This window comes from Urtica dioica, chromosome 2, assembly GCF_054948205.1.
Source record: "Urtica dioica subsp. dioica isolate 48M chromosome 2, U.dioica_male_clone48M_v1_H2, whole genome shotgun sequence".
Classification (NCBI taxonomy): domain Eukaryota; kingdom Viridiplantae; phylum Streptophyta; class Magnoliopsida; order Rosales; family Urticaceae; genus Urtica; species Urtica dioica.
In genome coordinates, this window is record NC_142757.1 from 37,357,375 (window position 1) to 37,384,415 (window position 27,041).

Consider the following 27,041-nt stretch of genomic DNA (forward strand, 5'->3'; position numbering starts at 1 on the left):
CCATCTTTATAATCATAATCATGTCTTGAAAAAGCTCCCTTCATCAGACTTGTTATGAAATCAATGGAAAAAACAAACCATAAGAAAAAACACAAAGCATAATTAAAAGGAGCATTATTATTTGATGATACAAAACCATATATATCTAACTAGTAATATTTTTTTAACTTTTTTTTTTTTTTTGGTCGTTCTAGTCGTCACTGATGAGGTCTCATACCAAGACTACAAGAAAAAAGAGATAATGAATGAACTCCAAAGCCTGAAAACAGTCTTTGTTTATGGCCCTCCCGGAGTAGGAAAAACACATATGGCCAGACAAGTCTCAACAGAAATCCTCACACACACAGAAGACGATGATGACGAACCCCTATTCGCGGCCACTCTATGGCTCTCTCTCAACAAAAAATACCTCAACCTCTCCGACAAAAACCCGACGCCTCTCCTCAAAGACCTCGCCAGACAGCTCTCCGTCCTTCCCTCCCCCAGTGACAGAGACGACAATCCTATTATGGAATTGGAGGGCTTGATCTCGAAGAAGATCGACACGATTTTTGGTGAGGCGCCAAAGGAGACGAAGAGCGAGAGGAAAAGAGCGGTGCTTCTGGTTCTGGACGGGGCGCCGGAGAAGATGAATGACGTGAGAGAGGACGTGATCAAGTGGATCGAGCCCCTGAGGAAGGAAGAGAAGCTCGGGGTTTTGGTGACGAGGAGGAGAGGGGCTGATCCGGTCGGGTTTCCGGTGAAGGGTTTGGGGGGGCGGTTGTGGTTAGAGTTGCTGGATAAGGTTGCGATGCAGGAGAGTCTTTGTCCGGCGAAGACGAAGATTGCGAAGGACAAGTTTCAGACGCTGTTCTTTGGTGGACGGAGCGGGGTTTCTTTGCCGGCCGCGGCGGCTGTTTTGGTAGTCGGAGCACTCAAACACAATTTCAAGGGTACGACCTCATTTTTTATTTTATTGTATTTTTAGTGTTTGATCATATGAATCAGGAGGGAAAATTGTGATGATTCAGCACCAGGGGGAAAAAATTAATAGAATGATACATACATAAACAAAGCATAATAGATCGAAATACAAAAAAAATAAATAAATAAATGAGAAAATATCATTAAAAACCAAGGATCGAAATACCGTTACCGTTACCGTTCCGAGCCTTCGAATTTACTGGTAACCCCCTGTACCGTAAAGGAATACCGGGGGAAGCGAGAAAAAAAAAAGGAAACCGGTACCGTTGAACTTACCGTTACCGTAGAGGAATACCGTCAAATACCGTATTTACCGAGGGGAATTCATAAAAGAAATATACAAAAAAAATAGTGTAGAATGTTTCAACACAATATAAAATTACAAACACAACAAAAAGTAAGTTCAATAGTACAAACCAAAATGATAAAGTTCAACGCAATCCATCAAATCATTTAATTAAAAGTTCGATCGGTTACGGTTTTAGTCACAAAATTTTGTGACAAGGACGTGGTTGTAATGTTTTTCTGGGCTTAGTTGAAATAAAATGTGGAGCTCGAGGTCAGTTTACAAACGGTGGAGAATTGAGGGTTTTCATGAGCAAATATGGAATACTAATTTCATTTTAAAAGGAATTTTTCTTTTTCTTTTTTCCTTATTTTCTTTTCTTCTTCTTCTTCTTCTTTCTTTTTCCTTCTTCTCGTTTCTTCTCCTCTGCATCAAAGAATAACAGAAAAAAAAAAAAAAAAAAAAAAAAAAAAAAAAAAAAAAAAAATTAAACAACCACAACAACTCCAGCACCTCCTTCACTCTTTCTTTTTCCTCACCCGTGCTCGGCCAACAGCTCCAGCACCGAGCCATCACCGCGCGCCTTGGCCGAGAGAGAACGAGTGCCGCGAGCCGCCGTGGACGCCGACCGGGAAATGAGGAGACCGGCGGGATCTGGGCAGAAATGGTCTTCGTCGCGTCGGGAACTAGGCGGATCGGCGGGATCCGGTCGGGAAGTGGGAAGTTTTGGTGTGGGTCGAGACGGTTTTTGGGCGAGCTCCCCGGAACCACCGGAAACTTCCGGTTTTGGTGGTTCCGGTGCCGGGGAGCTCCAAAAAGGGGGAACCGGACCGGTTCCCGTCCGGTTCCCCCGGTATTTAAATCAAACACACAATTTTGTATAAGGGACAATAAGACCTTTGACTTAACACTATATCATAGAGAACCTTCGCTTTTTATTTAATGACACAAAAAACCCTCAAAAAATATTTTGTTTCAAAACCCTTATTTTCACCTTTTTTTTTTCTTAGATATAAAATATTTTACCCCAGGTATGATTGATATCTACAAACAAATATTTTTAAAATAGTCAAAATTTATTGTATATTTACCAACTTCTAATCTAGGTTTGTCTAATTTAAAGGTCTAATTTTGCCATATATTTTATCCATAAATATTAAGGATGTTTGTGAAATTTATGATGTTTATTATTTCTTTATTTATTTTAAATAATAATCAACAAGATTTTGAGCTAGAGGTTGTTAAATATAAATATGATGTTAATGTTGGCAATTTAAAAGTATTTGAGTATAGAAATCATCAATAGTAAGGATTAAATATTTATTTTGACATAAAAAGGGAATATAATGGCTTTTAAATTATTTAAAAAAAACTCAGGATATTTTCGTGTCATCAAATATAAATTGAAGATTTTTATGATATAGTCTAAAATATAAGTTATTATTGCGAGGATTTTTAATGATATTTTCCCAAAATTTATCTGTTTAATTTTTCTTTTATGAAATTATCAATAACATTTTACAATGATAAAGGCTAAAACAAGCTGCTTTATGAAATTTATATTTCAGTTTGGCTAAAAAGTTATAGGATCACTCTATCATTAATAATGATGTAACTTCTCTTTGAAAAAAAAAATAAGGACAATTAGGCAGGCCAAGTAACTCGATAGTCTATTCTCATTTTAAAACATAATTCAAACTTTATTTTAATAAAATAATAAGAAGAATTTGTTGAAACTAACTGATCTCCAAACTTTTTTTTTAAGATAGTCAAAGTTTTATTTTATTTAGAAAATAGTTCATCAAACCGAAATAAATTAAACTAATAAAAATAATTAATTTTAGTTTTAGTTAATTTAAGGATAAATTACATAAATGCCCCCTGAACTTTTGACCATTTAAAATAAACAGTTAATTTAATTTATTTCGGTCTACTAAAATATTTTTTTAATTAAATAAAACTTTGACCGTTATTTTAAAAGAAGGCTAGACTATTGATCTAATTTCCCAAAAAATAATTCACCAGTCTGCATTAAATTAAATTAATTTAATTTACTGCAGACTGGTGGACTATTGTTTAATATTTTAAGGGCAGTTTCGTTGTTAGTGAGGATTGAACTCATAACTTCTACTTTAGAGATGATGTGAAATTACCAATTAAACTATATTAATTACCATTATGAACTATTTTTTTAATAAAATAAAATTTGTACTAGAATTTTATAGCCAATGAAATGGTTAGGTGCAATAAATTTCTGAAAAATATATGATGTGGTTAAAACTTATCACGCACTCGTGTCAATTGTTCAGGTTAATTTTGATGGCTATTTCTTTTACAAGTAGAAAGCATAACGTTTATAGTTTCCATTTATTTACAATAATAGCAACTTTCTTGTTTAAAAATAAAAAACATAATAATCACTTTCACACAATAGAGACAGACAGACAGTTCAAATTTAATTGCTAAGCAAATTCTTATAGTTTTTTTTTTTTTTTTTTTTTTTTTTTAAACGGATGAAAAAGGAACGTGCTTCAATAATTTTTTTGTTATAAATTATTTTAGAAGGTGAAAACGACTTGGAAGAAACTATAAAAAAGACGCTGGAACCCGCACTTGAAGAGGCGGCCAGGCGGCCCGAGGCGGAGCTGGCGGCGGCGGCGGTGGCGAGGTTCGCTTTCGAATCCCTGCCGTGCGATGACGTGGCGGTGATCGAGTGTTGCTGGCACTGCAAGAAGTTCTTCGGCTGCGACGAGAACCGCGCCGTCCACTACAACGAGCTCATCGCCAACTGGATTCTGGAGGGCTACTTCGACGACGCGCTCATGAAGCACTCCGTGGAGAGGGCCTACGCGGCAGGCTATCGGGCCTTCGAGGCCCTCTTGGCCCGCGGGTTTCTCAAGGCCCACCACGGCGAGGACTTTGTGGCCATGGAAAGCATCGCTCTCGCCGTCCCCGACGAGAGGATCCGCGGCTTCGACGAGCGGTCCAGCCTCGGCCTGCCAGCTGTCTTCGCCGGATACCCCGATGAGAGGATCCGCGGCTTCGACGAGCGGTCGAGCCTCGGCCTGCCAGCTGTCTTCGCCAGATACCCCGATGAGTGGAAGGGTCTCGGCACAATCGCGGCTGCCGAAGGGGTTATGAGATCCACGGAGACGAAGACGAAGACGGTGTTCATTGATGGAGAACGCCTCGGTCGTGAAGTGCTCGATACGTTCTTCAGGCCGGAGGTTAAGGAGTCGCTCGAGACGCTCGTCGTGACGAATCCGAGGCTGAAGAATCTCAACTTCCTCGCCGGAGCGGATAAGCTCCGGATCTTGGTCCTTCGCGGCTGCGGTGACGTGCTCGAGAACATCGACACCGTGGCTGAGCTCGGCTCGTTGACCATTCTAGAAGTCTCCGGAGCGACGCGCCTGAGTAGATTCCCCGACGGTTTGTTCGAGAAGACGACTCGGATCCGGAGCCTGAACCTCGCCGGGTCTCGGGTCGAGTGGCTTCCTTCCCTGTCGTTCGAGAAGCTGACCTTGCTCCGGTGGCTCGTGCTGAGGGACTGCTCAAAGCTCGCCGAGTTGCCAAGCCTAAGAGGCTTCGTTGATCTTGAGGTTCTTGACGTCTCTGGGGTTAGCTCGTTGGAGAAGTTCAAGAACAAGAATTTCGGAGAGCTCAAGAAGCTCAGGGCATTGGACTTTTCCCTAGCCCATAGCACGCCTCTGTTCGTCCACAGCCTGGAGAGCCTCACTAGACTGACGCTAAACAAGTGTGTTGAGCTGACGAGGCTTCCGAAAATGACTGGCTTGTCCGGTCTCCGAATTCTCGAAGTCACCGGGGCAGCGAAGCTCAAAGAGTTCTACGAACCTTGCTTGGAAAAGAAGCAAGCTCTCGAGATCCTCGATCTCTCTGGATCAGCGCTCCCTCGCCTTCCTTCCAGCTTCAATCACCTTCCCAAGCTTGAGCGACTCAACCTATCAAACATGGCTTCACTCGAAGACTTCAAGGACATCAGCTTCTCCGAATTCAAGTCTCTCAAGAGCCTCGACATTTCCAACACAAACGTGAAGACGATCCCCGACCTCTCGAAGCTCGAAAACCTCTGCAAGATCTCGCTCAGAGATTGTCGAAAACTTGAATCCCTTCCAGCAATGGAAGGACTATCGAGCTTGGAAGAAATCGACCTCTCTGGAGCGGTCGAGCTCAAGGAGATTCCAGAGCAGGCCGCGAATATCCAGGCTCTCCGGTGGCTCTTTCTCCGAGAATGCAAGAAGCTTGAGAAGATCGCAGCCCTGACCGGCAGAGCACTCGAAGTCCTGAACCTCTCGGGCTGCGAAGCTCTCGAGGCAACGGAGATCAAGAAACAGCCCTTCGGGAACATGGCTCGCCTTAGCGATCTCGATCTCTCCGGGACTAAGGTCCAGAGCCTGACCTTTCTCAGATGTCCGGACAGCCTCCGCAAGCTGTCGCTACGGAACTGCCTCGAGCTCCGAGAGATTCCGGAGCCAGAGTCGCTCTCGCGGCTCGAAGAGCTAAACTTGTCCGGCGCAAAGTCCATTCAAAACGGGGAAGCAATGAAGTTTGGGAACGCGACTCGGCTACAAATTCTCAACTTGTCAGAAACCTCGATGCATGTCACGCCGGCCGATTTCGCAAAGTGCACTGAGCTCAGAGAGCTCTCACTGAGAGGATGTGTGTTTTCGGAGGCCAAGATCGAGATGCAGAGTCTCACAAACATGAAGGATTTGGATCTCTCGGAGATCTCTGTCGGCTCGGAAAGGAAAAGCCTGAAGTTGGACGATATCAGCGGGATCGAAAAGCTTTCGAGGCTAAGAACTCTTCGCCTATGGGGTTGCGAAGCAACAAGCTTTCCGTATTGGGTCTCGGGCTTAACCGGTCTCGAAAGCCTTCAATTGCCGGATTTGGAGAGAGTCAAAACCTTAGATTGGGGACGGATAAAGCGCCTCCCAAAGGATCTCAACTGGGAAGAATGCAAAATCCTCGCAATCGCAATCGACGGCGATAATAATTATCCGTCAATCTCACTAACTGACGCGAAAATCTTGGAGGCTCTGAAGAATAACCCGAAGAAATGGGACGAGAGCTTCCAAAGGTTCTGCATCTACATCTGCCCAATCGCCGGCTCCGAAGAAGACGACGACGTATACCGAATGAGAGATGAAAAGTTTTTCGAAGATCTATACATGGAGACAATCCGGTGCCCCGAGAGCCTCCGGAGAAGGTTTCTGGAGATCCGAGGGTTCAAAAACTTCCCCGACGGGCTCGGACAGGACGCCCTCGGCCGGGTCGATTGCCTCTCTCTCGTCGAGGACAGTTTCGTCAAAAGCATGTCCGACCTCGGAGCCGAAAGCTTCGAGACCATCACCGGACTCTGGCTGGATCGGTGTGGGGAAATCGAGACCGTCTTCTCGCCGGAGAAAGCCGTGAAGCTCGGGTCGGGATTCAGGATCTTGTGGGCATCCAATCTGGCTTCTCTGACGAGCCTTGGGTTTCATCACGTTCAGGGAGAGAGCTTCAAGAGCCTCGCGCAGCTTTACCTCGACTGTTGCCCTGTGATCGAGTACGTTTTCGAGCGTTCGAGTAGTGTGCCGGAGAATCTCGAGATACTCGAGGTTACGTTCTGCGGGAAGCTCAGGGGCTTGGTCAAGTGTGAGTCTTCGTCGTCGGCTTTGCCCGATTTGCCGAGGCTTCAAGAGCTGCGTCTGATGGAACTGCCTGAGCTGAGCTCGTTCGGGGTCAGCTTTCGGGGTCTGCAAAAGGCAAAAATCGACGGCTGTCCGAAGCTGGAGAAGCAGAGCTTTGTCGATAGCATCGGACGAGAAGTGGAAATCATGTGTATTGAGGAGAGCTGGGAAGGGATAGTCTCCTCCGAGAATCCTACTCCTTTTACTCCTTCTCTCAAATCTGACAAGTGATCAGTCGTGTGATATATATATTATGTTTTTGTCTTTATTTTGCATTTACAGTTTGTTTGGTTTGAAATATTTCAGTTGATTTACGATGATTGTGTGAGGAGTGAGTGAGTGTCTTTCGGCTGTTGTGTAATAATGATTTGCTATATTGGTGGAAGCGCTACTATATGTGTGACAGATTTGCAGGTTGACTATATGTATTATAAATACTACATGTGATTTGTGAAATTGATGGAATTCTTCAAATATGCCATTTCATTTTAAAATAATATTTTATTGTCATCCTTACAGAATTAAATTAGATTTGTTTGCCATCAGAATTTTATTTTCATATGTTTCCCCTAAAAAATTATCATCTCTATATTCTAAAACTTTAAAAACTAAGCCATCAGAACGTTACGTTCCATGTGTTAGTTTTGTGATAAAAGTTTGACGAAATTTCAACAGTTTTGTTTTTTTTTTTTTTTTTTTTTTAATAATTTGCACGGAATATTCTATTATAAAGGTTAAACGCTTATAGATTCAAAAGAATGACATCTTAGTACTATATACATGACTAACTTATTTAAAAGTTTATCTAGCACTAACACGGCGCTTGTTTTGTGCATCCTTCAGATAAAAGGAATGATATAGAATAAATTAAAATTCAAGCACACAAAAATCTCTATAATAATAGTCGCAAAAATCCGATTATCATGAATGTAACTATCAACATGTATACACAAAAACCTTACAAAGATAGTGAAAAGTGGAAAATTCATCTCCAATCAAAACCAAAACAAGTTTTACAAAACAATAGCGTAAAATACTGAAAACCAAAATGAACTTGAAAAAACAAATCCAGAAATAAAAATGAATTTCGTCACTGAGTATAGCAATGCTATTATGGAGTTTGACTCCACAACCACGACTCTCATTACACTACTGCCGGTGGTGAAGCTTGCCGCACTATTAATAACAAAATCATGGTCATCACACCGCCGCCGACAACCAAGATCATACCGCTAAAATAATGTATTTCTACTATTTATACTACCTAGTCAAGCAAAATTACTATTTAAAGTCCAAAAACACTAATAAAATGTAAACACTTATACAATCAAAAGAACGAAATCTTAGTAATATACACGTAACTGACTTATTTAAAAGTTTATCTCCGCTAACACCGCGGTCGTTTTGTGTATCATTCCGGTAAAGGGAATGATATTGAATAAATTAAAATTCAAGCACACAAAAAAATCTCTACAATAATACTCACAAAAACCTAACGGAAAACCTTAATCGAGATAGTGGAAAGTAGAAAATTTATCTTAGCCAGCCACGTGTTTTTCAACTTAACGGCCTTGGTATGACGCAACTGAAACGTAATATTAAGTAGTTTTGCGCCGAAAAAATATTAGGTATATTAGTATGATTTTGGGAAAACATTAGGTTCTTCTGTCGCTATTAACTTGGGCTAAAATCTTAAAATGAAGGAACCGAATTCTTAGTTGCAACAAACTTTTGCTTAAAATCTTTTTTAAACTAGACTTAATACTACTTTAAAATGCCCATATTTGGTCTCTCACTCAAGCCCCCCGAGTTAGTCAAGCCGCCTATGCGCATAACGTCTCCTCGTCGGTGATAGCAGTCACCATCGTTCCATGTCACGTCCAAACCTCCATCGATCGATGTACCTCGTATTTTCTTCTAATGCCGCCCAACAAAAGTCAAACCTGAAAGCAAGACAGCTGCACTTGTTGTTCCTCTTTTAAAAACTGAGGGCTAGATGATTACCAGCCTCAAGTGCGAAGAAAAACCACTGCTTGTTTCAACCTTATGGCAAAAGGCAACCTTGGACGATGAGACTCCTGTATTTATAGCTAGATTGGGGCTAAGCGATTCTCGCAACAAGAAGGAATAGACTACAGTGAGATCCACTCATTTATAGTCAAACACATGTTATTTAGAGCAATATTGTCTCCTATTGCTAATTTTTTTGGGAATTAGAACAGGTGAATGTCAATACTGCTTTTTCTATATGCAACAACCAAAAAGTTACTAAATTGGAGATAAACTAACAAGGCTTTGCTTGCTGCACAAGACCTGCTATGGACTTAAGCAGTTCCTTATGCAATGGTATCTCCAGTTTAATCAATTCATAATTGAACACATGTTTAATAGAAGTGAATATTATTGGTATGTATATTTCAAATGCTTAAATAAATGTACTTTGATCTATTTGTTTTTATATGCTAAATGACATGGTAATTGTGTGTGTCAGTATGAAGTTAACGTATTCAAAGAGCAACAAAGAAAGCGATTTCAAATTGTTAGTGATGATTGTCGTTTGGACTCTCATCACACTTTATTACTGTCGTATTTTACTCTACCTTTACTCTGCTTATGTACATGCCAAGCTGGCTTAGGTAATGTGCCACGCTGGCATATTCTGTTACGTAATTGGGTCCTTAAATACCCAATGATGTGACTCGTGTACCTTTTGAGACATTCAATACAATTCTCATTTATTCTGATTCTCTCGTACAGATCTGAGAATCATCGTGGTATCAGAGCTGTGATTTTTTGTCCGATCCAGCTTCGACTACTCAGTCATGGCGTCGCACTCGTCTTCAGTCTCCAGCAAGTCCTCTACGATGTTTCAGAATGCTCCTACGTTTGCTGGGCATCTAAATCAGTTACCGATTCATCTTGATTGGCACAATTTCGTGCTATGCTGATCTCAAGTTCTTCCGACTGTCAGAGCTCACAGGTTTGATGGCATCCTGTTCGACACTACTCTGACTCCAACTCAGTTCATTGAATCGTGAGATGAGTCTACTCAGACGGTGATTCGACTATCAAATCCACAATATGAAAACTGGTTGAGGTATGACCAATTTCTCATGAGCTGGTTGTTTTCTTCCATAACGGAGTCTATGCTTGGACACGTCAACAAGTGTAGAAGCTCGGCAGAGGTCTGGTTCATGATCGACAGACTCAACTCCACGTCGTCCAAAGCCAAATCTCTACGGCTTCGTTTCCTACTACAGACAACAAAAAAAGGCTCAATGTCGATTGATGAATATGTTCTCAAGATGAAGAGCATTGTCGATAACCACAATGCCTCAAGTCAGATCATCAGCGATGACGAGCTGATCCTGTATATCCTAGGCGGAGTTGGCTAGGAATATGAGTCAATAGTTGTAAACTTGACCTCAAGGCATGATGATTTGACGTTGCAAGAGGTTCAATTCATGCTCTATTCTCAGGAGCTGAGGCTTGAAGCATTCAATTCCACACCAGACTCCAATCACCATGGTCTATCTGCTAATCTGCAGCAAATGCGGCTTATCATCATCAGCCAAACAAAGGAGGATTCAATAGAGGCGGCAGATCTGGATCGTACCGTGGTGGATCTCAACGAGGAGGTCAGTCTCAAGGCCATGGAGTAGAGGTCAATTTGAAGGACATGGAAGACCTCAATGCCAATTATGTGGTCGCCTTGGTCACATAACAAGCAAATGTTTCCACAGGTTTGATGTTCACTTTCCAGGACTTGATCCAAGCCAGAGTCAAGCTCAACCACAACCTCAAGCAAATCAGGTTCATATGGATGATCAGTAGCATTTTGAAGAGGCTTACTACACTCAAACAACAACACAGGCAGTTGATTACAGTAATGTGGCTGAACTCGAGCAAGTCACACAACCACAAGTCAACCTTGCAAGATACATCCATGGTGCGCCTGAGCCTGCCTGGTATCTGGATAGTAGTGCAACAAATCACGTCACCTCTCAGCTTGACAATTTGAGCATCATGACTAACTACAAAGGCAAAGCCAAATTGGCTGTAGGTAATGGCTCTCTCGTGACTATCTCTCACGTTGGTAACTCTATCCTTCATGTTCCTTCATCACATAGTCATCTCAAGATGAATAACATCCTTCGTGTCCCTAGTATCACTAAAAATTTTCTAAGCATCTCTCAATTCACTCGTAAAAATCATGTTGTCATTGAATTCAATTGTGATGCTTGTCTTATCAAGTGTGACGACCCGACTTTTCGGACCGTCTTACTTAACTTACTTTTTAAACCTTAGAAAATTCTTTAAAAAACTTGGAGGAATTTTTTTTTTTAACATATCATACAAAGGTGAACCAAAATTGTAAACATTTTAAAAAGAAACAAAAGCATTAAATAAAAAAAATAGATTGCGTTTCAAAATATCTTGAGAAGTAATTAACCAAATATGAAAACTATGAGATACTCAATTCAAACCAACATACTAGAAAAATAAAACGTAATCCATAAAATAACTTTAATGAACTAGAAAATCTTAACTTGTAGCGGAAAACTTATTTCTTAATAAAGAAAACAAAAACCTTAAAATTTATTTCTTAATAACTTGTAGCGGAAGACTTATTTCGTGAATGGAAACCATGACCCGCCCTCTCGCTATCGACGCCGCTAGTCCACCCTACTCAGTTCTTTGCGAGTTGTTTACCTACAACACAGACGCATATTTTTTTTCGAAAAGATGAGCTTACGCTCAGCGAGAATAATATAAAGCTCACAAAATAAAGTAATGCAATGCATGAGCCGGTTATTAGTATTTTAAACTAATTGATGACTTGATCTTTCTTTTCTTGCTTCTATCAACTTTTAGTTCGGGGTGCCCCTAGGGTAGTCATACCTATTTCAGTGATCACTTTAGAGACGAAGATGTGGGGTTGCAAAGCCCACACTTCGCTCAATCTAGCTAATAAACTTATTAGGGCCTCGGCCCGAGAAATTTCCCCATTTGAGCCTCGGCCCGAGAAATTCTCCATAATACCTCCGTAACTCGAGGCGGTATGACTCCCTTGCTTAACTTTATCTTTTCACTTTGAATCTTACGTTACATACTGATATGAGATGAGCATAAAAACTTTTATATACATTCTCATACCAAAAACATGACTAGAATAAAACATATATCTCAAATATACTTTAACGTAACATCACATGGCATACAACACATAAATCACAAACTACTTCAACTAGTCACGCAATCAAATAACAAATCGCATACTCAAACATATAAATCTATAAACAAGTCATATCATGAATAAACACTCATCAAATTTATTTTGAACTAATCTGTGTTGCAGTGAGATTATTCTCACCTGGATATCGAGAGTTACGATCGTAGATCGTCGAAGGAATTGTACGCTCTAAGAGAATTGGAACCTAAAAAGAGCTGCGAATTTCTAAACCAAGGGATGGATGGGGAGAGAGAGCAGAGAAAGAGCGTTAAAAGAAGAGGATGGATGCTTAAATATGACTTAATTAAACCCTAAAAGCCAAAACCCTAAAAGCCCAAACCATAATCCTACTTATATTCTTAGAAAAAATAATAATAATTATTATTATTACTTTTATTAAGCATACGAATTGTACACGTTATCTGCTTATATTATATAAGATCACATATATATATATATATATATATATATATATATATATATATTACTTAGTATACATTATTATAATATATATATATATATATATTCGTATACGTTATCTTATATTATATAAGATCACATGTATATATTACTTAGTATACATTATTATAATATATATATATTACGTAAGTATGTGTATATATATAATACATTACTTACTAAATATTATTATAATATATATATTACGTAAGTATGTATATATATATATTATGTATTATGTTATGCAATAAATATATATATATATATATATTACTTATATATATATATATATGACCTTTAATTTATAACTATGATATATATATAACAATATATATAAACTATGTATATTTATACACACATGATTTACTTATTATATATATAATTTATATATACAATATCCATATGTTGTAATCTAAAGAGTATGGTAAAAAAAATCAAAAACACTCTAAAGCACACATAAAAAATAAAACTTCAAAAACTACCACATAAATAAATCATTCACTACTACTTTATTAAAAAAAAACTAACGTAACTCGAACACGAAATTTTTAGCTTTTTAATTAAGCTAAAAAAAATTGGGATTTAACATCAAGGATAAAAGAGATGGACGTGTCCTAGTGAGTGGAGCTGTTAGAGATGGTCTGTATCCCCTCTCCCTGTCGTCTTTCAAGCCAATTCCAATTCAAGCCTCACCAAAGTCAAGCTCTCTCAAGCCTGTTGTTTGTACTGGTCACCTAGATGAGTCAAAATTGTTGTATAACCAGTCCTTACATAAGTGTTGTAGTTGTAACTACTGTAAACGTGTCAAATATGTCTCAAACGTGTCAAATATGTCAGCAAGTCCTTGTTCACACGTTCAATCAAAGATAGTCTTGTGTCCTGTAAACAATCTGAGATAGAGATCTGGCATAGACGTTTAGGCCATCCTTGCTCAACTGTTATCAGTCTTGTAATTCCTCTGTCAATAAATGAAATAAACAAAGTTCCAAAATGTACTTCTTGCATTCTTGGCAAAATGCATCAGAAATCCTTTCCTTCTTCAGTTTCAAAAACCACAAAACTATTTGAGTTGTCCATTAGATCTATGGGGACCTGCACCACATGTGTCTAGAGATGGTTATAAGTATTATGTCTTGTTTATAGATGACTTCACTAAATATACCTGGATTTTTCCTCTCAAACTCAAGTCTGACTATGTCTGTGTTCCTTAAGTTCAATGCCTTTGTTGGTAGACATTTCTCCGCCAAGATTCAAACTATACACACAGACTGGGGTGGTGAGTTCAGAGGTCTAAGTATTCATCTAGAGACCCTAGGAATCAGACACATTCGATCATGTCCCTATATCCATCAACAAAATGGATCTGCAAAAAGAAAACATCAACATGTTGTTGAAATTGGCTTATCCCTCCTAGCACAATCAGCCTTGCCAAGTGAATTTTGGTAGGATGCATTCTTCATAGAAGCGACTATAATCAATGTCCTTCCCACCCCAACCCTACAAAACATGGCAGTCAGTGAAGCAGTTAAATAAGCCATTTGGTTAAAGGGTCTAGTGAATGAACTTGGTTTCACTCAGAAACAAGTAATAGTGCACTGTGACAGTCAGTCTGCCATTCACCTATCAAAGCATCAAGTGTTTCACGAGAGGTAAAAGCATATTGACATCAAGATGCACTTTGTGATAGACATTTCAACTCTGTGAAGTCAAGATAGAGAAGATCGGCACTGAAGATAACACATCTGACATGCTTACAAAATCAGAACCTTGACACAAGTTTGCACATTGTCTAGAACTGATACGGGTGAGGAAGAAGATAGAGGAGGGTGGTCCTTAGGGATCAGGAACAAGAAGACTAGGGTCACTAAATGAAGGTCTCACGACTGAGGTGGAGAATTAATCGAGATCAGTCTTAAATCTTCATCACAAGCTCTAGTGTGCATATCCTTAAATAACAAAACCGTTGGATCATATGGCCAGAGGTTGCTTCCTGCTCAAGGCATCGACGGCTGGGATTGAAAGTAGGTTTTTTGAGTTGTTTTGACTTGTATATATAGAGGAGAATGAAAATAAGTCTGTAGTAACTTCATTCTACCTCAATTAGTTGGGAAACACTTGGGAAACACAATTTGAGAGAATTTTTGTCAGGACAAAACACAAAAAAGGGAAATAGTGAGAGAGAGGGAGAGAGTGTGTAAACAAACTTGATAGTGATCTTGATCTTCGTTGCTGGATGTAGGCACATTGCCGAACCAAGGTAAAATTATGTCTTATTATTTTTCCGCACTTGATTTGTCGGGTTTCATTGTGATTCTGGTTTGCTTGAAATTGAAGAAACCTAGGGTTTTGAAATTGAATTCCAAGCAAGAATCTCTACACGGATATATTAAGAAAAACGGGAACTCTATAGCTCATAATCTTGCCTCTGTGGATTTTGATTCTTCTTTTACTAATAGTTGGTTTGGTGAACCCCTTGATTGTATTCGATCTTCTTTGCTCAATAGAAGCCCATAAAACCAAACTTACTCTAAAAAATGTAGAATGAATAATAATAATGATAATAATAATAATAATAATAATAACAATAATAATAATAATAATAATAAACTTGATTAACTATTCGTACAAAATATTTATAGATGTCTTAGCAAAAAATACACACTAAAACTTTGAAGTTTTTAAATTATATACACATCTTTAGTTTTTCATAACGACAGAAGTAGTTCTAATTGTTGCTAATTTCATAAGAACATGAATGTTGTTAAAGTAGTCCTTTCAGCACAGATCATTTACTTGATCACCATTATTGGCTTCCTCAGTAGAACAAGATTTATAGTCTCCTAAATCATTGACTTGATCACCATTAAATTCCTCTCCATGAACTGACTTGTTGGCGTAATAGGTAGTCTTGATCGTCAACGGTGCTGTCGCCACGGCTAAAATAATGATACCAACGCCAAAGCCTACACACATGTAACCCAAGAAATTGTTAGTTTTCTGAATATAATAAGTTAGAAAATCTAGTTTTTTTTTTTTTTTTTTTTTTTTTTTTTTTTTTTTTTTTTTTTTTTTCCTTTAGCTTCAAACATTTCACTTTTTTTACGTAGTCAACTCCAGAGTTCTTTCATCCATCTCATATTTTCTTTTATTAACGTTATTCTTAATTTCAAAGGTCCAATATGATTATATTAATTCAAACTGTCATACTAGAAATTAATTTCTATTTTTTGTTATATATTTTATGTATCTTCAAGATTATTGAACAACACACTGAATTTTGTCCGAGTTCATTGAATTCAAACAAAATAAAAAATTCTGAATTCCGATAGATTTTTAAACCATAAATGTTTGTTGGACTCCGCTAGAGTTCAATGATATCGGATGGCTTCAATTAGCTTCAACTATCTTCCGTATAAGTAAAAATATTTGAGAAAAAAATAATCTTTTTTTCAAAAATAAATTTTACATTTGTTTATTAATTTTTAGAGTGAAAGAGAGATAAAATGAGATAGATTAAAAAAATAAGATTAAAAAGATTGAGCGTAAAAATAAGGTTGAAAATAATAAAGAAAGATAATTGTTTGAAGTTATTTTGGTTCAAATTGTCAAAATAACATATTTATAAGTTGTGGTATTTGCATCTTACGTCACAAATTGACAATCCAATTGCAAATAAGTCACACACAAAATTTTTAGAATGTTTTAGAGGAAGATGAAGTGATTTTTAATGAGATATTGTAAAAATTCAGAAGATATGAAGTAACTAATAAAAAGATTAAATGATGAGAGAGATAGAGTAATTTGAAATTTGCACATGTGACACGAATGTAAATACGTGACACAAATGCAATTTTGACAACTTTGTGACACAAATGCAAAAACTCGACGAATTTGTGACATTGACGCAAATTTCTCTTATAAGTTTCTCTATACAAAGCCCTAGAATATGGTAGCAAATAACTTATATGGAAAATGGGAATTTAAAATACAAGAATAGAGCTTAAAATTGCACCATTCCCAAAAATACGGTGTTTCAATGTCTTTCAAATTTATTATTTTTCAAAATGTAAATAATTATTTTTCTTATAAATGAAATATACATAATAATAAAAAATAAAATAGAGCCGAAAACATAAACAATAAAAAGAAAAATATATGTAACATAAAAAACAATGGTTTACACATTGAAAACCCTATGTTTGTGACAAATATGTAATCAAAGATGAGTTTCTTGTTAAATAAACAGTATATATGAAGTTTTAAGCATAGTTAATCGGTTAATGCACCGAAGGCTTAATGTTAATATAAATTTCAATTAAAAATAATCGTTCTTTTAATTTTTAACTGCTTAATTCTGGGTTAACCAAGAATAACCCATATTATATGACTTATTTAATTAAAATATAATTAAATATACATTAATTATAAAGTTAAATCAAGTAATTCAATTTTATTTATAATAAAATTAAAGAAATATAAAGTAAAACTAAGCTTACTAATTTTAAAACTAAATTTAAATATTAGGTAAAATACATAAATAACTTGGTAATCTTGGTTTATTTTGGTTAACCTAATAAAAAAATTTCAGTTAAACGACTAAGCTTAAACATAAAATTTTTGTTCAAGATTAACATGAATTAATTGAAAAAACTCGTCTTTATCTATATGTACAAAGATTATTACTTCGTAGCATATGGAAAATGATGTGAAGTGATAAAGATTATTACTTCATCTTTAATTAAATAAAAGTAATAATCACATTTCGTAGTAACAAAAGTTTTATTACTTCATCTTTAATATGATAAACTGAGGAGATTATTATTACTCTTTTGTTTTCTAATTGTGTAAATAGAATAGATACATCATATTGTTTCCAAAAAAGTAATATAGGCTTTGGCCGTGGTTACCTCAAGCTTGAAATTTCCAAACGTTTTCAGAGCAAGAAATAAAAAAAAAATTGCAAACGTTTCTCCCATGACTTGCTTGTCAATCAGTAGTCAAGAGTTGACTTCATTCATTTGTGTATGACTTGGGCCAATTTTAATACTAGCCAGGATAGGGAGAAGAGACTTGGAAAGTTACCCGGTTGTAAAGACTAAGTCCAACTTTTTCATTACAAAAAAAAAAAAAAAAAAGACAAGTCCAACTTCTTCTTCTTCCTCATTTTTTTTTTTTTTTTTTTCAGAAAATACAAGTCCAACTTTGCAACATGGTGAAACTAACTTATAATGCAATTTAGTACTACTAATAGAATTCGAAAGGCAAAAACAATGATCTTCGCATTACTTACTTTCATATAGTTATTTTTTTTAATATATTTTCTTTATAGCCTTTATTATACGGCAAGCTTAGGCTCCTCAATTATTAAAAAAAAAAAAAAAAAGAAGCTTTTAGGCTCCTGAAATTAAAAAATATAAATCCTGTGCAATTTTCTCTCCAACCGTAGTTTTCACACGAAAAGCACTCTCCTATAGTAAGTAAGTTAACGTGTATGCATGGCCAATCTCAAAGACTGATAAATTATATTCCTTGCGTACAACTAACTCGAACAAACTTCCTTCAAAGCAACAAAAGAAAAAATTTATTCGGATTAAGCTACAATTTGGTAGACTTAAAATATATACGTAGCTTGTCCAAGAATATATATTAATTCAAGTGATGCAGATTTTTCAACACCTATAGTACATATGTAGATTAATGAACAAAAACTATCTTCAAACTATTCATTCTTACAGCTTTTTAATCAATTTTTTTTACAAACATAAAAAATATTTGTACTGATATATCCAATATCAAAACAACTCAAAATCATTCAAATTCTAACAATATAAATTATGTAAGTGTTGTTTAGTATTGTATGGCTATGTTATAATATAAGTAGCAAGTCTTTTTTTTTAGTTTGGACAAGTATGTTCTAAAAGTGATAGATTTTATCTGCAAAAAAAATAAATTCGTATTTTATTTTATATAAAAAAAAAGGCTATAACACAGAGCGAATATTATTTTGGTCAAAAGGATCAGAAGTAATGTACCATGGATTATTTTGCACTAGAAAACAATAATACCGGAATTGAGCGGAAGAAGGCGAAAATTAGATGAAGCAAAGTCACCGTGCGTACCTTGAAGAAGCCCAGCTGTAACGAAGCCACCAACTCCACGACGCAAAACAGAACTTTTGTCGTCCCAAGTCAACCCCAAACCAAAACTATCGTCGTCCAAATAAGGACTGTACCCGAACGGAATCCCAACGGTCTTGATTGCCTCGCAAGAAACCGGCACTTCTGTATGAGGCTCCACAGTGTAAACATGGCGTCCGTGGCCACTGAGGCACGGAATCTCGTCGTGTGAGGTCAGCTCGGCCGAACAGTTGAGATAAGTATAGCTCTTGAGGCGGTAATAGTAGCGGAACGGAGTGAGCGAGAGATCGAGGTCGAGAAACACTCGGTGGACGCACCGTTCGGGGTCGGTTAGGTCGAGCTTTCGAGCATCGTAAGAGACCGATTTCACGGCCAGATCTCCATCATGAGACGGGAAGCGAATCACGGTCGAGCCGGTTTCTTCCGCACAGCGAAGCTCGAAACCCGGGTTGGTTTCGGGGCCCCCGTGGAGGGTGTTTTGGTAAAAAGGGAACCGGGTTTGTGGGCCATGGTCGGAGCACTTTGGGAAGGCTTTGGCATTTTGGATGGTTGAAGTGAATGAGATGATGAGAATGGTGATTGTGAAGGTCAAGTGGTTAGTCATTGTTGGAGGAATAATGCCTGGATTGGAAACTGTCCTTCATATATAGACTATAGAGTAAATTAAATGGAGTATAATAATTATGATTATTATAACTAAAAAAGACTTGGACACGTGGTTAGCTCTACTAGCACGCCAAGATGGACACTAGGGCCCAATCAAGACGGCTGAATCGGCCTCCAAAAGGCTGAAGTCTTCTTCTATGCTAAGTTACGGACCAGTTCAAAGTGATACTCGAGGTTGTTTGGCATGACATGAATGAGTAGTTATTATTAAAATAAATTCGTTGAATGATTTTATGTGCTTTTTATAATATAAAAAAAGTAAGAGTCATTCAAGTCATTATATATTTATTAAACTCATTTATAATGTCAACCGTTTTTAAATATATTAATTTATTATATATTTGTTCGTATGAATATAAATGAATTATATGTAAATATTCAATTTTAATTTAAGATAAAGAACTATATATTCTAATAATTTTATTATTAACCGTAGCTAAATAAAAAAATCATCTTCTTTTATCAACAAGTAAAAAGTTAAAATTCATAGTTTAATAAAATATCATCAATATATATATTAATTTTATAGAAGATATTAGCTAATAGAAAAAAAATAAATATAGCAGCTATACATAAAACAATGAAGAACTTATATATATATATATATATATATATATATATATATATTTTAGATCTCTAAAAAAATAAGTTAGAGGATTTTACGATTTTTATGACATATTAATTGAGTTTTTATCAATGATCATTTATGTTATTATATTTCTAACTTACGAGGAAACAAGAAAATTATGTATGTTTATATTTTTCTTGAAAATAATGATATTGATAAGATGTTTAAGAATTGTGAATATGAATACATTTAATACCGTTTAAATGGTTGTTACCGGACGTGAATTATTTTATTTCCCATTTGAATTGCCGTTTTCATAAAATTCTTGAACATTTATTTAAAATGTCAGTTTGAATGATCAGTTCAATTGTCACTTTAAATGGAGACAGTTTGAATGAAATAGTCAGTTTGATTGTTGCGCGAAACATATCCTATATTATAATTTTATAAGCTGTGTTTCTCTAGTGTTTATCAATATTAGACAGGGGCGGACCCACGTACGTGTCAGTTGGGGCATTGCCCCTTATGTTTAATATTAAAAATAAGAATTATTCAAAATACAATATCATTTTTCAAGAAAAGATTCGGCACATTGAATTTATTTCTTTATTTTCAACTTCTGTTTACAATTACCAAGAGTATGTTATTGTACAAATTGAGGAGCCCACGCATATTTTATTTATGGGTTATTAGGTAAATAATCACATTTACAGTTTAACATTGCTAAATAGCCAACGTTTCGTAAATCTTAGGTAAATAACTATTTTAATATATTTACAGACGTAAATCTTAGGTAAATAGTTACTTCTATTTATTAGGCCACATCATCTTTATGGCGATTTACCTAAAATTTACGAAACGTTGGCTACATAGCAATTCCAAACGTTTTAATAATTGACTATTTATCTAATTTTTTGTACATTTCATCATTTTTATCTTGGAAACTAGTCTCACACAATTGCGACGAGCTCTTATCCACCGTAATTCCCTATTTCTAAATTATTTATAGTCTATTACATCCTCCAATGACATATTATCATTGAACTTTTCTCTTTTTTTTCTTTAAGTGCTCTTGGTTTTTAATTCTACACATAAATACAATAAAAAAAAAAAGATCTAACAATTTTTTATTCATACAACTCATAAATAAGTTTTAGATCTTTTTATATGTCATTTGTAAATGGTTTTGTCTTTTACTTTTTCCCATAAATATTTTCTTACAATTGTTTTAGTGGATGTTCATAGTCGAATGTTTCAGGTGCTAACATTAAGTTTTGAAGGTTTACTGGAATATATTCATGATTCATTATAATAATTCCAAATAAAATAGTTACACATGTATTTTAATTATTTTGAATATGATGTATAATATTACTGATAAAGTTTTATTTTTATTTTTAGAAGCGGGCCCTCCTCTAATCGAAGTCTGGCTCCGGCCCTGCTACTAGGCCTGAAAGTTGGGACAAAGCCATGGTTTTCGTTAAGGGATTTAATATAAATAATAAATCTGTAATGTTGCAGCTTAAATTAGGGTCCAACGGGTATATAGCTCAATAGAACTTAAGCTTTTGTAAAATAGTCATAGTTTGCCAACTATAAGCAAACTAGCCCAAGTAAGATTAATTTAGGTTGGATTAAATTTAATCCCAACAAATTATATAAAGACAGAATGTAAGCTTTATGAAGGCTGGATTAAAATTAATCGAGGCAGGATTAAAAGTCATAATACTCTCAATTGGCTATTTTTTTATATGTAATGTTACTATGCCTATTTTGCAAAAGTCATAATTTGAATTGGCTACTTCATATCATTTTTCCCAAAAATTAACGACTTTATTTGCATTTAATATATATCAGATTGCATTTAATATAGATTTATTTTCTTATTAAACCTTTTTTCGCTTCAAGAAATATGTATCAGATTTCTTCCATCAACACGTTAAAACTTAAAAATTTGAATCGTAAATTCACTCCCTAGAAGAGATATTATTATTACTTTAATATTTTTAGCAGCCTTTGAAGTCAATCCATAATCTTGACAAAAAAACAAAAATTAATAATAATAACCATGATTCTTATTGAAGCATACAGGGATGGTGACGCATCTAGAAAATAGATTTAGTGGGGCATAACAATATATACTTATAAATGTTTGCAAATTGTTAATATTTTAAAATTATTTTTGTAAAAAAGTGGCGATTATTATTATCATTTTTAAACGAAGAGAGCAAACTAAATTTTAATAAACAATACAGCTGATTATAATAATAAAATATAACCTTTAGCATTTAGATTTACAATATGAATAAACAATTACAGTTAATGATATATAAATTTATTATTAAAAAGGTATATTTAAATTATTTTTAATAATAAAGGTACTTAAATCATAAAGGACCGTGTATAATAATAAACAAAAAAATAATATTAATATTCAAATTAATAATTCCAATTAAATCATTTTTGAAAAATAAGCGTATTTGGATAAACTACAATAAAAAAAAAATAAAATAAAAACATTCAAAATGTCATCAGGGAGCATTCAAGTCAATTATATTCAAAATACTTTTTTTAAAGTGCAGAAATTTTTTAATTTATTAGCATTCAATCAAAAGATTAAAACTCATGTTTAAATCCATTTATAAATTTATCATGTTTGAATTCACAACATAATACTAGAATAATTTTGTAGTTATTTTTTTAATATAGTATGAAGAAAAAAACATTTTCGATTAAATAATTAGAGTTTGGAGTTAAGAAAAAAATTATATGAGTATTGAAAAAAAGTATATATTTATGCTTTTAAGCGTTAAGAAAATAAATGCTTTAAATCAACAGAAAAAATAAGGAGAAAATGGTGGCAATAATACCCAATGTTTAATCAAACCATGACTTATATACTCAATCTTTTTATTCTTTGGCAAAAATACCTAACGTTACTATTTTGCCATCCGTTACTACTAAGTCCGTTACATGTTATTTGAACGGTCAAGATTGAACAATTAATAACTATTATTATTATTATTATTATTATTATTATAATTATTATTATTATTATTATTATTATTATTATTATTAAGTAAAAGAGGAAAATGAATACACTAAGAAAAAAAAAAAAACAACGGAGGCCTAAAACCCCAAATCGACGAACACTAAAACCCTAATCGACGACAGATTTCGACGAACCAGCCTCTATCGACGATGTCAGATCAGGGTGATGGCGAGGAAGACAGATTTCGGCTTTTGGAAAATGAGTTTAATCATTCTGACGCGAAGAAGGGTCATAACCCAGAAGGCAGAGAATGGCGTGAGGTGTTGAATGAAATCTGCAACGTTGAAGCGGCTGACGATGAAGAATCTGATGGCGTGGGATCAGAGAGTTGTCTCGATAGTCTCTGCAGCGATGACGAGGATGGTGAGCAGGTGTCGAAGAAGAGTAGGAGAGAATTCAACCCTCGATTAAGTCTTGACAATTTTCAGTTCAAATTAGGTATGGAATTTCCTTCTATGGTTCATCTGATGCATGTTTCGAAGGAAGTGTTCATTCTGAATAATCGGGAGTACAAGATTGTGGTGAATGACGCAATACGGTTAAGGGCTAAGTGCAATGCCGAGGGTTGCAAATGGCTCTTGTATGCACGGCTGCAGGGATCGGAGAAGAAGTCAGTAAGAGTAAATACTCTGAATGATAACCATGAGTGCGGAATAGTCTTCAACAATAAGCATGTCACGAGTCCTTGGCTAGCTAATCGCTTCCTAGAGTAGTTTAGAATGAATCCTAACTTGGATTACAAGTGCTTCAAGGAAATGAGTGATGCGTCCAATTTTTGTCACGTCTCGAGTCCGGTGTTCTACTCGGCGAGGAGATTCGCTCTTCAGAAATTAGAGGGCTCGATAAAGGAACAATATGCAATTCTCGATGACTATTGCAAACAGCTCCGATCCACAAACCCAGGTACCACAGCTATTCTTAAGACTAATCTAGTTGAAGGAAAAATAGTATTTGAAAGGGCTTACATTTGTTTAACGGCTTGTAAGGACGGGTTCAACAAAGGTTGTAGGCCGATCATAGGGTTTGACGGCTGTTTTCTTAAGGGTTTTAGCTAAGGAATGATACTTGCTGCTATTGGTCTTGACGCCAATAACTCTCAATTTCCAATAGCCTTTGCCGTGGTCGAGAAGGAAAACACATCATCGTGGACTTGGTTTATGTACCTGTTGAGGGAGGACTTGTAAGTCGATAATCCAAGCTGATTCACTATGATGAGTGATAGACAAAAAGGATTGGAGAAGGCTTTAGGAGAAGTGTTTCCCGGGGCTGAAATTCGTTTTTGTGTGAGACACTTGCACTCAAATTTCAAAAAAGATCATGGGGTTTTATTGCTCAAACAAATGTTGTGGGCTTGTGCAAGAGCTACTACACGGGAAGACTTTACTAAGCGGATGCAAGAGTTGAAAGATGAAGTTTCTAAGGCACATGAATGGTTGATGAAGAAAGATCCGAGGGAATGGACCAAGTCACATTTTAGAGTGGACGTCAAGAGTGATATGCTTCTCAATAACATGTGTGAGACATTCAACTCGGTGATCATGCCAGCTCGCGATAAGCCAATTGTGACTATGCTAGAAAAAATTAGAGATTGGCTTATGCGTCGATTTGCAAATAAGAGAGTGGAAGTTCATAAATGGAGAGAAGAGGTCGGTAAACGCATCCTAAAAATCATTGAGACCAATAAGAATGTGACAAGGTATGATCTCTTCTTCAATTCTTATAAGTATTTGTGTGTGTGGCCGTGTGTATTTGTGTGTTTGTGTGTGTGGCCGTGTGTATTTATGTGTTTGTTTGTATGGCCGTGTGTGTTTGTGTGTGTGGCCGTGTGTGTTTGTGTGTGTTTATGTGTGTGGCCGTGTGTTTGTGTGTATTTGTGTGTTTGTGTATGTGGCCGTGTGTGGTTGTGTGAGTGGCCGTGTGTGTTTGTGTGTGTGCTTGTGTGTGTGGCCGTGCGTGTTTGTGTGTGTGTTTGTGTGTGTGCTTATGTGTGTGGCCGTGTGTATTTGTGTATTTGTGTGTTTGTGTGAGTGGACGTGTGTGTTTGAATTTAACTTGTATTTATTCTCAGATATTGTCAGGCAACCTTAGCCGGTAATGGGAAGTTTCAAGTCACTTTCCTAGGGTCTGAACAATTTGTGGTTGACTTGCGAGCCAAGGTATGTACTTGCAGGTTATTTCAATTAACCGGGATACCATGTGGGCATGCCTTGGCTTGTATATGGTCATCGGGTCTTAAGCACATGGAGTTTATTGACGACTAGTACAAGAAAGAAGCTTTCACAGCTACGTACTCGGGGATTATCGAGCCGATGACCAGTCCGGACAAGTGGCCAGAAGTTGGCCTAAACCCCATACTTCCACCCCCTGACCAGCCAATGCCTGGAAGACAAAAAAAAAGAAGAAACAAATCAAATGATGACGTACCACCCGATTTTGGTCCATTCCCGGAACATATAAACAAAATATCGAGAAAAGGGCAAGTAAATCGATGCAGTAACAGTAAGCAACAAGGCCATTCAAGGGTCACGTGTCATAACACAACTGTAAAACAGGTTAAATTCATTGCTAAACTCATTTAGTCTATATTTTATATGCTGCAAAATCTGATTCAATGTCTTTTTTTTATTTGCAGACTCAACAAGTTAAGAAAAGGGGTCAACCTGTCAAGGCCAATCCAAGCCCAGCGACTATTAAGCGAGCCGAGAGAAGGAAAAGGCAGCAACAAGCCGAACAAGCCAAGTCCCAACCCTCTCAATCTTGTAATTAGAAGGAAAATTTAATTACAGGTCTTTTGGTATGTTTACAGGTCTTTTTTTTTTTTTTGTTAAAAGTGATGTAATTAGAACCTGTTTGGTATGTTTACAGGTCATTTTTTTGGTTAAAAGTGATGTAATTAGAATCTGGGTTTGGTATGTTTACAGGTCTTTTTTTGGGTTAAAACCTGTAAACATTGGTATTATGTAAAGTCTGATATTTGAAAATGAACCTGTAATGTACAAAACCACATATTCCTGGAAATGAACCTTCTAATGTAAACTATAAATGCCTGGAAATGTACATAACCACACAGATTTTCCATTGCTTGAAAATGTACATAACCACACATGTCTGATTTAAGCCATTACATGTAAACTGCCTTCGAATTTTAACCATTACTAAAATTACAAGCTAATACAACCATAACCATAACCCATAATCCATAACCCATAACCTAGTACCAGTACATCAAAATACAGACCACAACCATAACCCAAAACACTCTGAAACATCCGAAATTCCTCTGATTCTGTGAGTTCCGAGTATCCTTGTTAAGGTCTCCGAGTTGATTCATTTCTTGGTTAATTCCTCTGATTCTCGCATTCTCAATTTGTAAACTCTCGTTCTCATTTCGTAATCTCTCGTTCTCATTTCGTTCTTCACTGATTCTTCTGATGAGTCCTGGGATCACTTCCTTTGATCTCCTGCACATTTCAGGGTTAATCCACACAAAAAAACTGCAACCTCCATTTCTCTGCAAAATTAAATCAATTGTCAACAGAAAACCGGGAGCAATTTCAGGGCAATTTCGTCCACGCCTGGTTTAACAAAATAAATCAACTGATTCTTCCTTTGAACTTCGTCCACGCTTGGTTTAACAAAAAAACAAGCTCCATTTCAAGGCAATTTCGAACACCTTACCTTGTAGCAATTTCGAAACCTCCTCCCTGGGTTTAACTCCATCCACGCTGTCCTTTGTACCCATGAAATGTCACAATGGCAATTTCGTTTAGAAATCCCAACCGAAGCTGAGTTTGTCTACACCGAGCCTTCACGATAACTCCGACCACTCCTCCGGGTCGAACTCGACGACTCGTATTCCATTGTTGAAAGTTTCTATCTCAGAAATTAGAAGAAGAAGAAGAAGACACGGCGAATACACAAGAAGGTCACGCGATTTTGGAATTTTTTGGAGGTTTAGGATTCGAGTTTTAGTAGTATCGGCGTTTA

General features: G+C 36.3%; 2 protein-coding genes and 1 pseudogene across 2 annotated transcripts; 2 read left to right on the top strand and 1 right to left on the bottom strand.

Annotated features, from left to right (window-relative positions):
- Positions 1-235: 235 nt before the first annotated feature.
- LOC149404589 (putative disease resistance protein At4g19050) lies at positions 236-7,356 on the top strand. The gene is made up of 2 exons (XM_089606742.1): positions 236-932; positions 3,812-7,356. Exons 1-2 carry the CDS (start codon positions 242-244, stop codon positions 7,168-7,170), a joined length of 4,050 nt encoding a protein of 1,349 aa, XP_089462868.1. The 5' UTR covers positions 236-241; the 3' UTR covers positions 7,171-7,356.
- Positions 7,357-15,254: 7,898 nt separating this feature from the next.
- Positions 15,255-19,384, bottom strand: LOC149404590 (RING-H2 finger protein ATL22-like). Its single transcript, XM_089606982.1, has 2 exons — positions 18,751-19,384; positions 15,255-15,594 (listed from the first exon to the last, which is right to left on the bottom strand). Exons 1-2 carry the CDS (start codon positions 19,370-19,372, stop codon positions 15,407-15,409), a joined length of 810 nt encoding a protein of 269 aa, XP_089463108.1. The 5' UTR covers positions 19,373-19,384; the 3' UTR covers positions 15,255-15,406.
- Positions 19,385-24,490: 5,106 nt separating this feature from the next.
- On the top strand, positions 24,491-25,936 carry LOC149404591 (uncharacterized; annotated as a pseudogene).
- The last annotated feature ends 1,105 nt before the right edge of the window (positions 25,937-27,041 follow it).

Bases quoted from the DNA above. Each gene is read 5' to 3' on its own strand.
- LOC149404589 (XM_089606742.1), top strand. From the start codon at position 242: ATGAATGAACTCCAAAGCCTGAAAACAGTCTTTGTTTATGGCCCTCCC. The intron at 933-3,811 runs GTACGACCTCAT...AAATTATTTTAG, and splicing joins ACTCAAACACAATTTCAAGG to AAGGTGAAAACGACTTGGAA.
- LOC149404590 (XM_089606982.1), bottom strand. From the start codon at position 19,372: ATGACTAACCACTTGACCTTCACAATCACCATTCTCATCATCTCATTC. The intron at 15,595-18,750 runs GTACGCACGGTG...ACATGTGTGTAG, and splicing joins TACAGCTGGGCTTCTTCAAG to GCTTTGGCGTTGGTATCATT.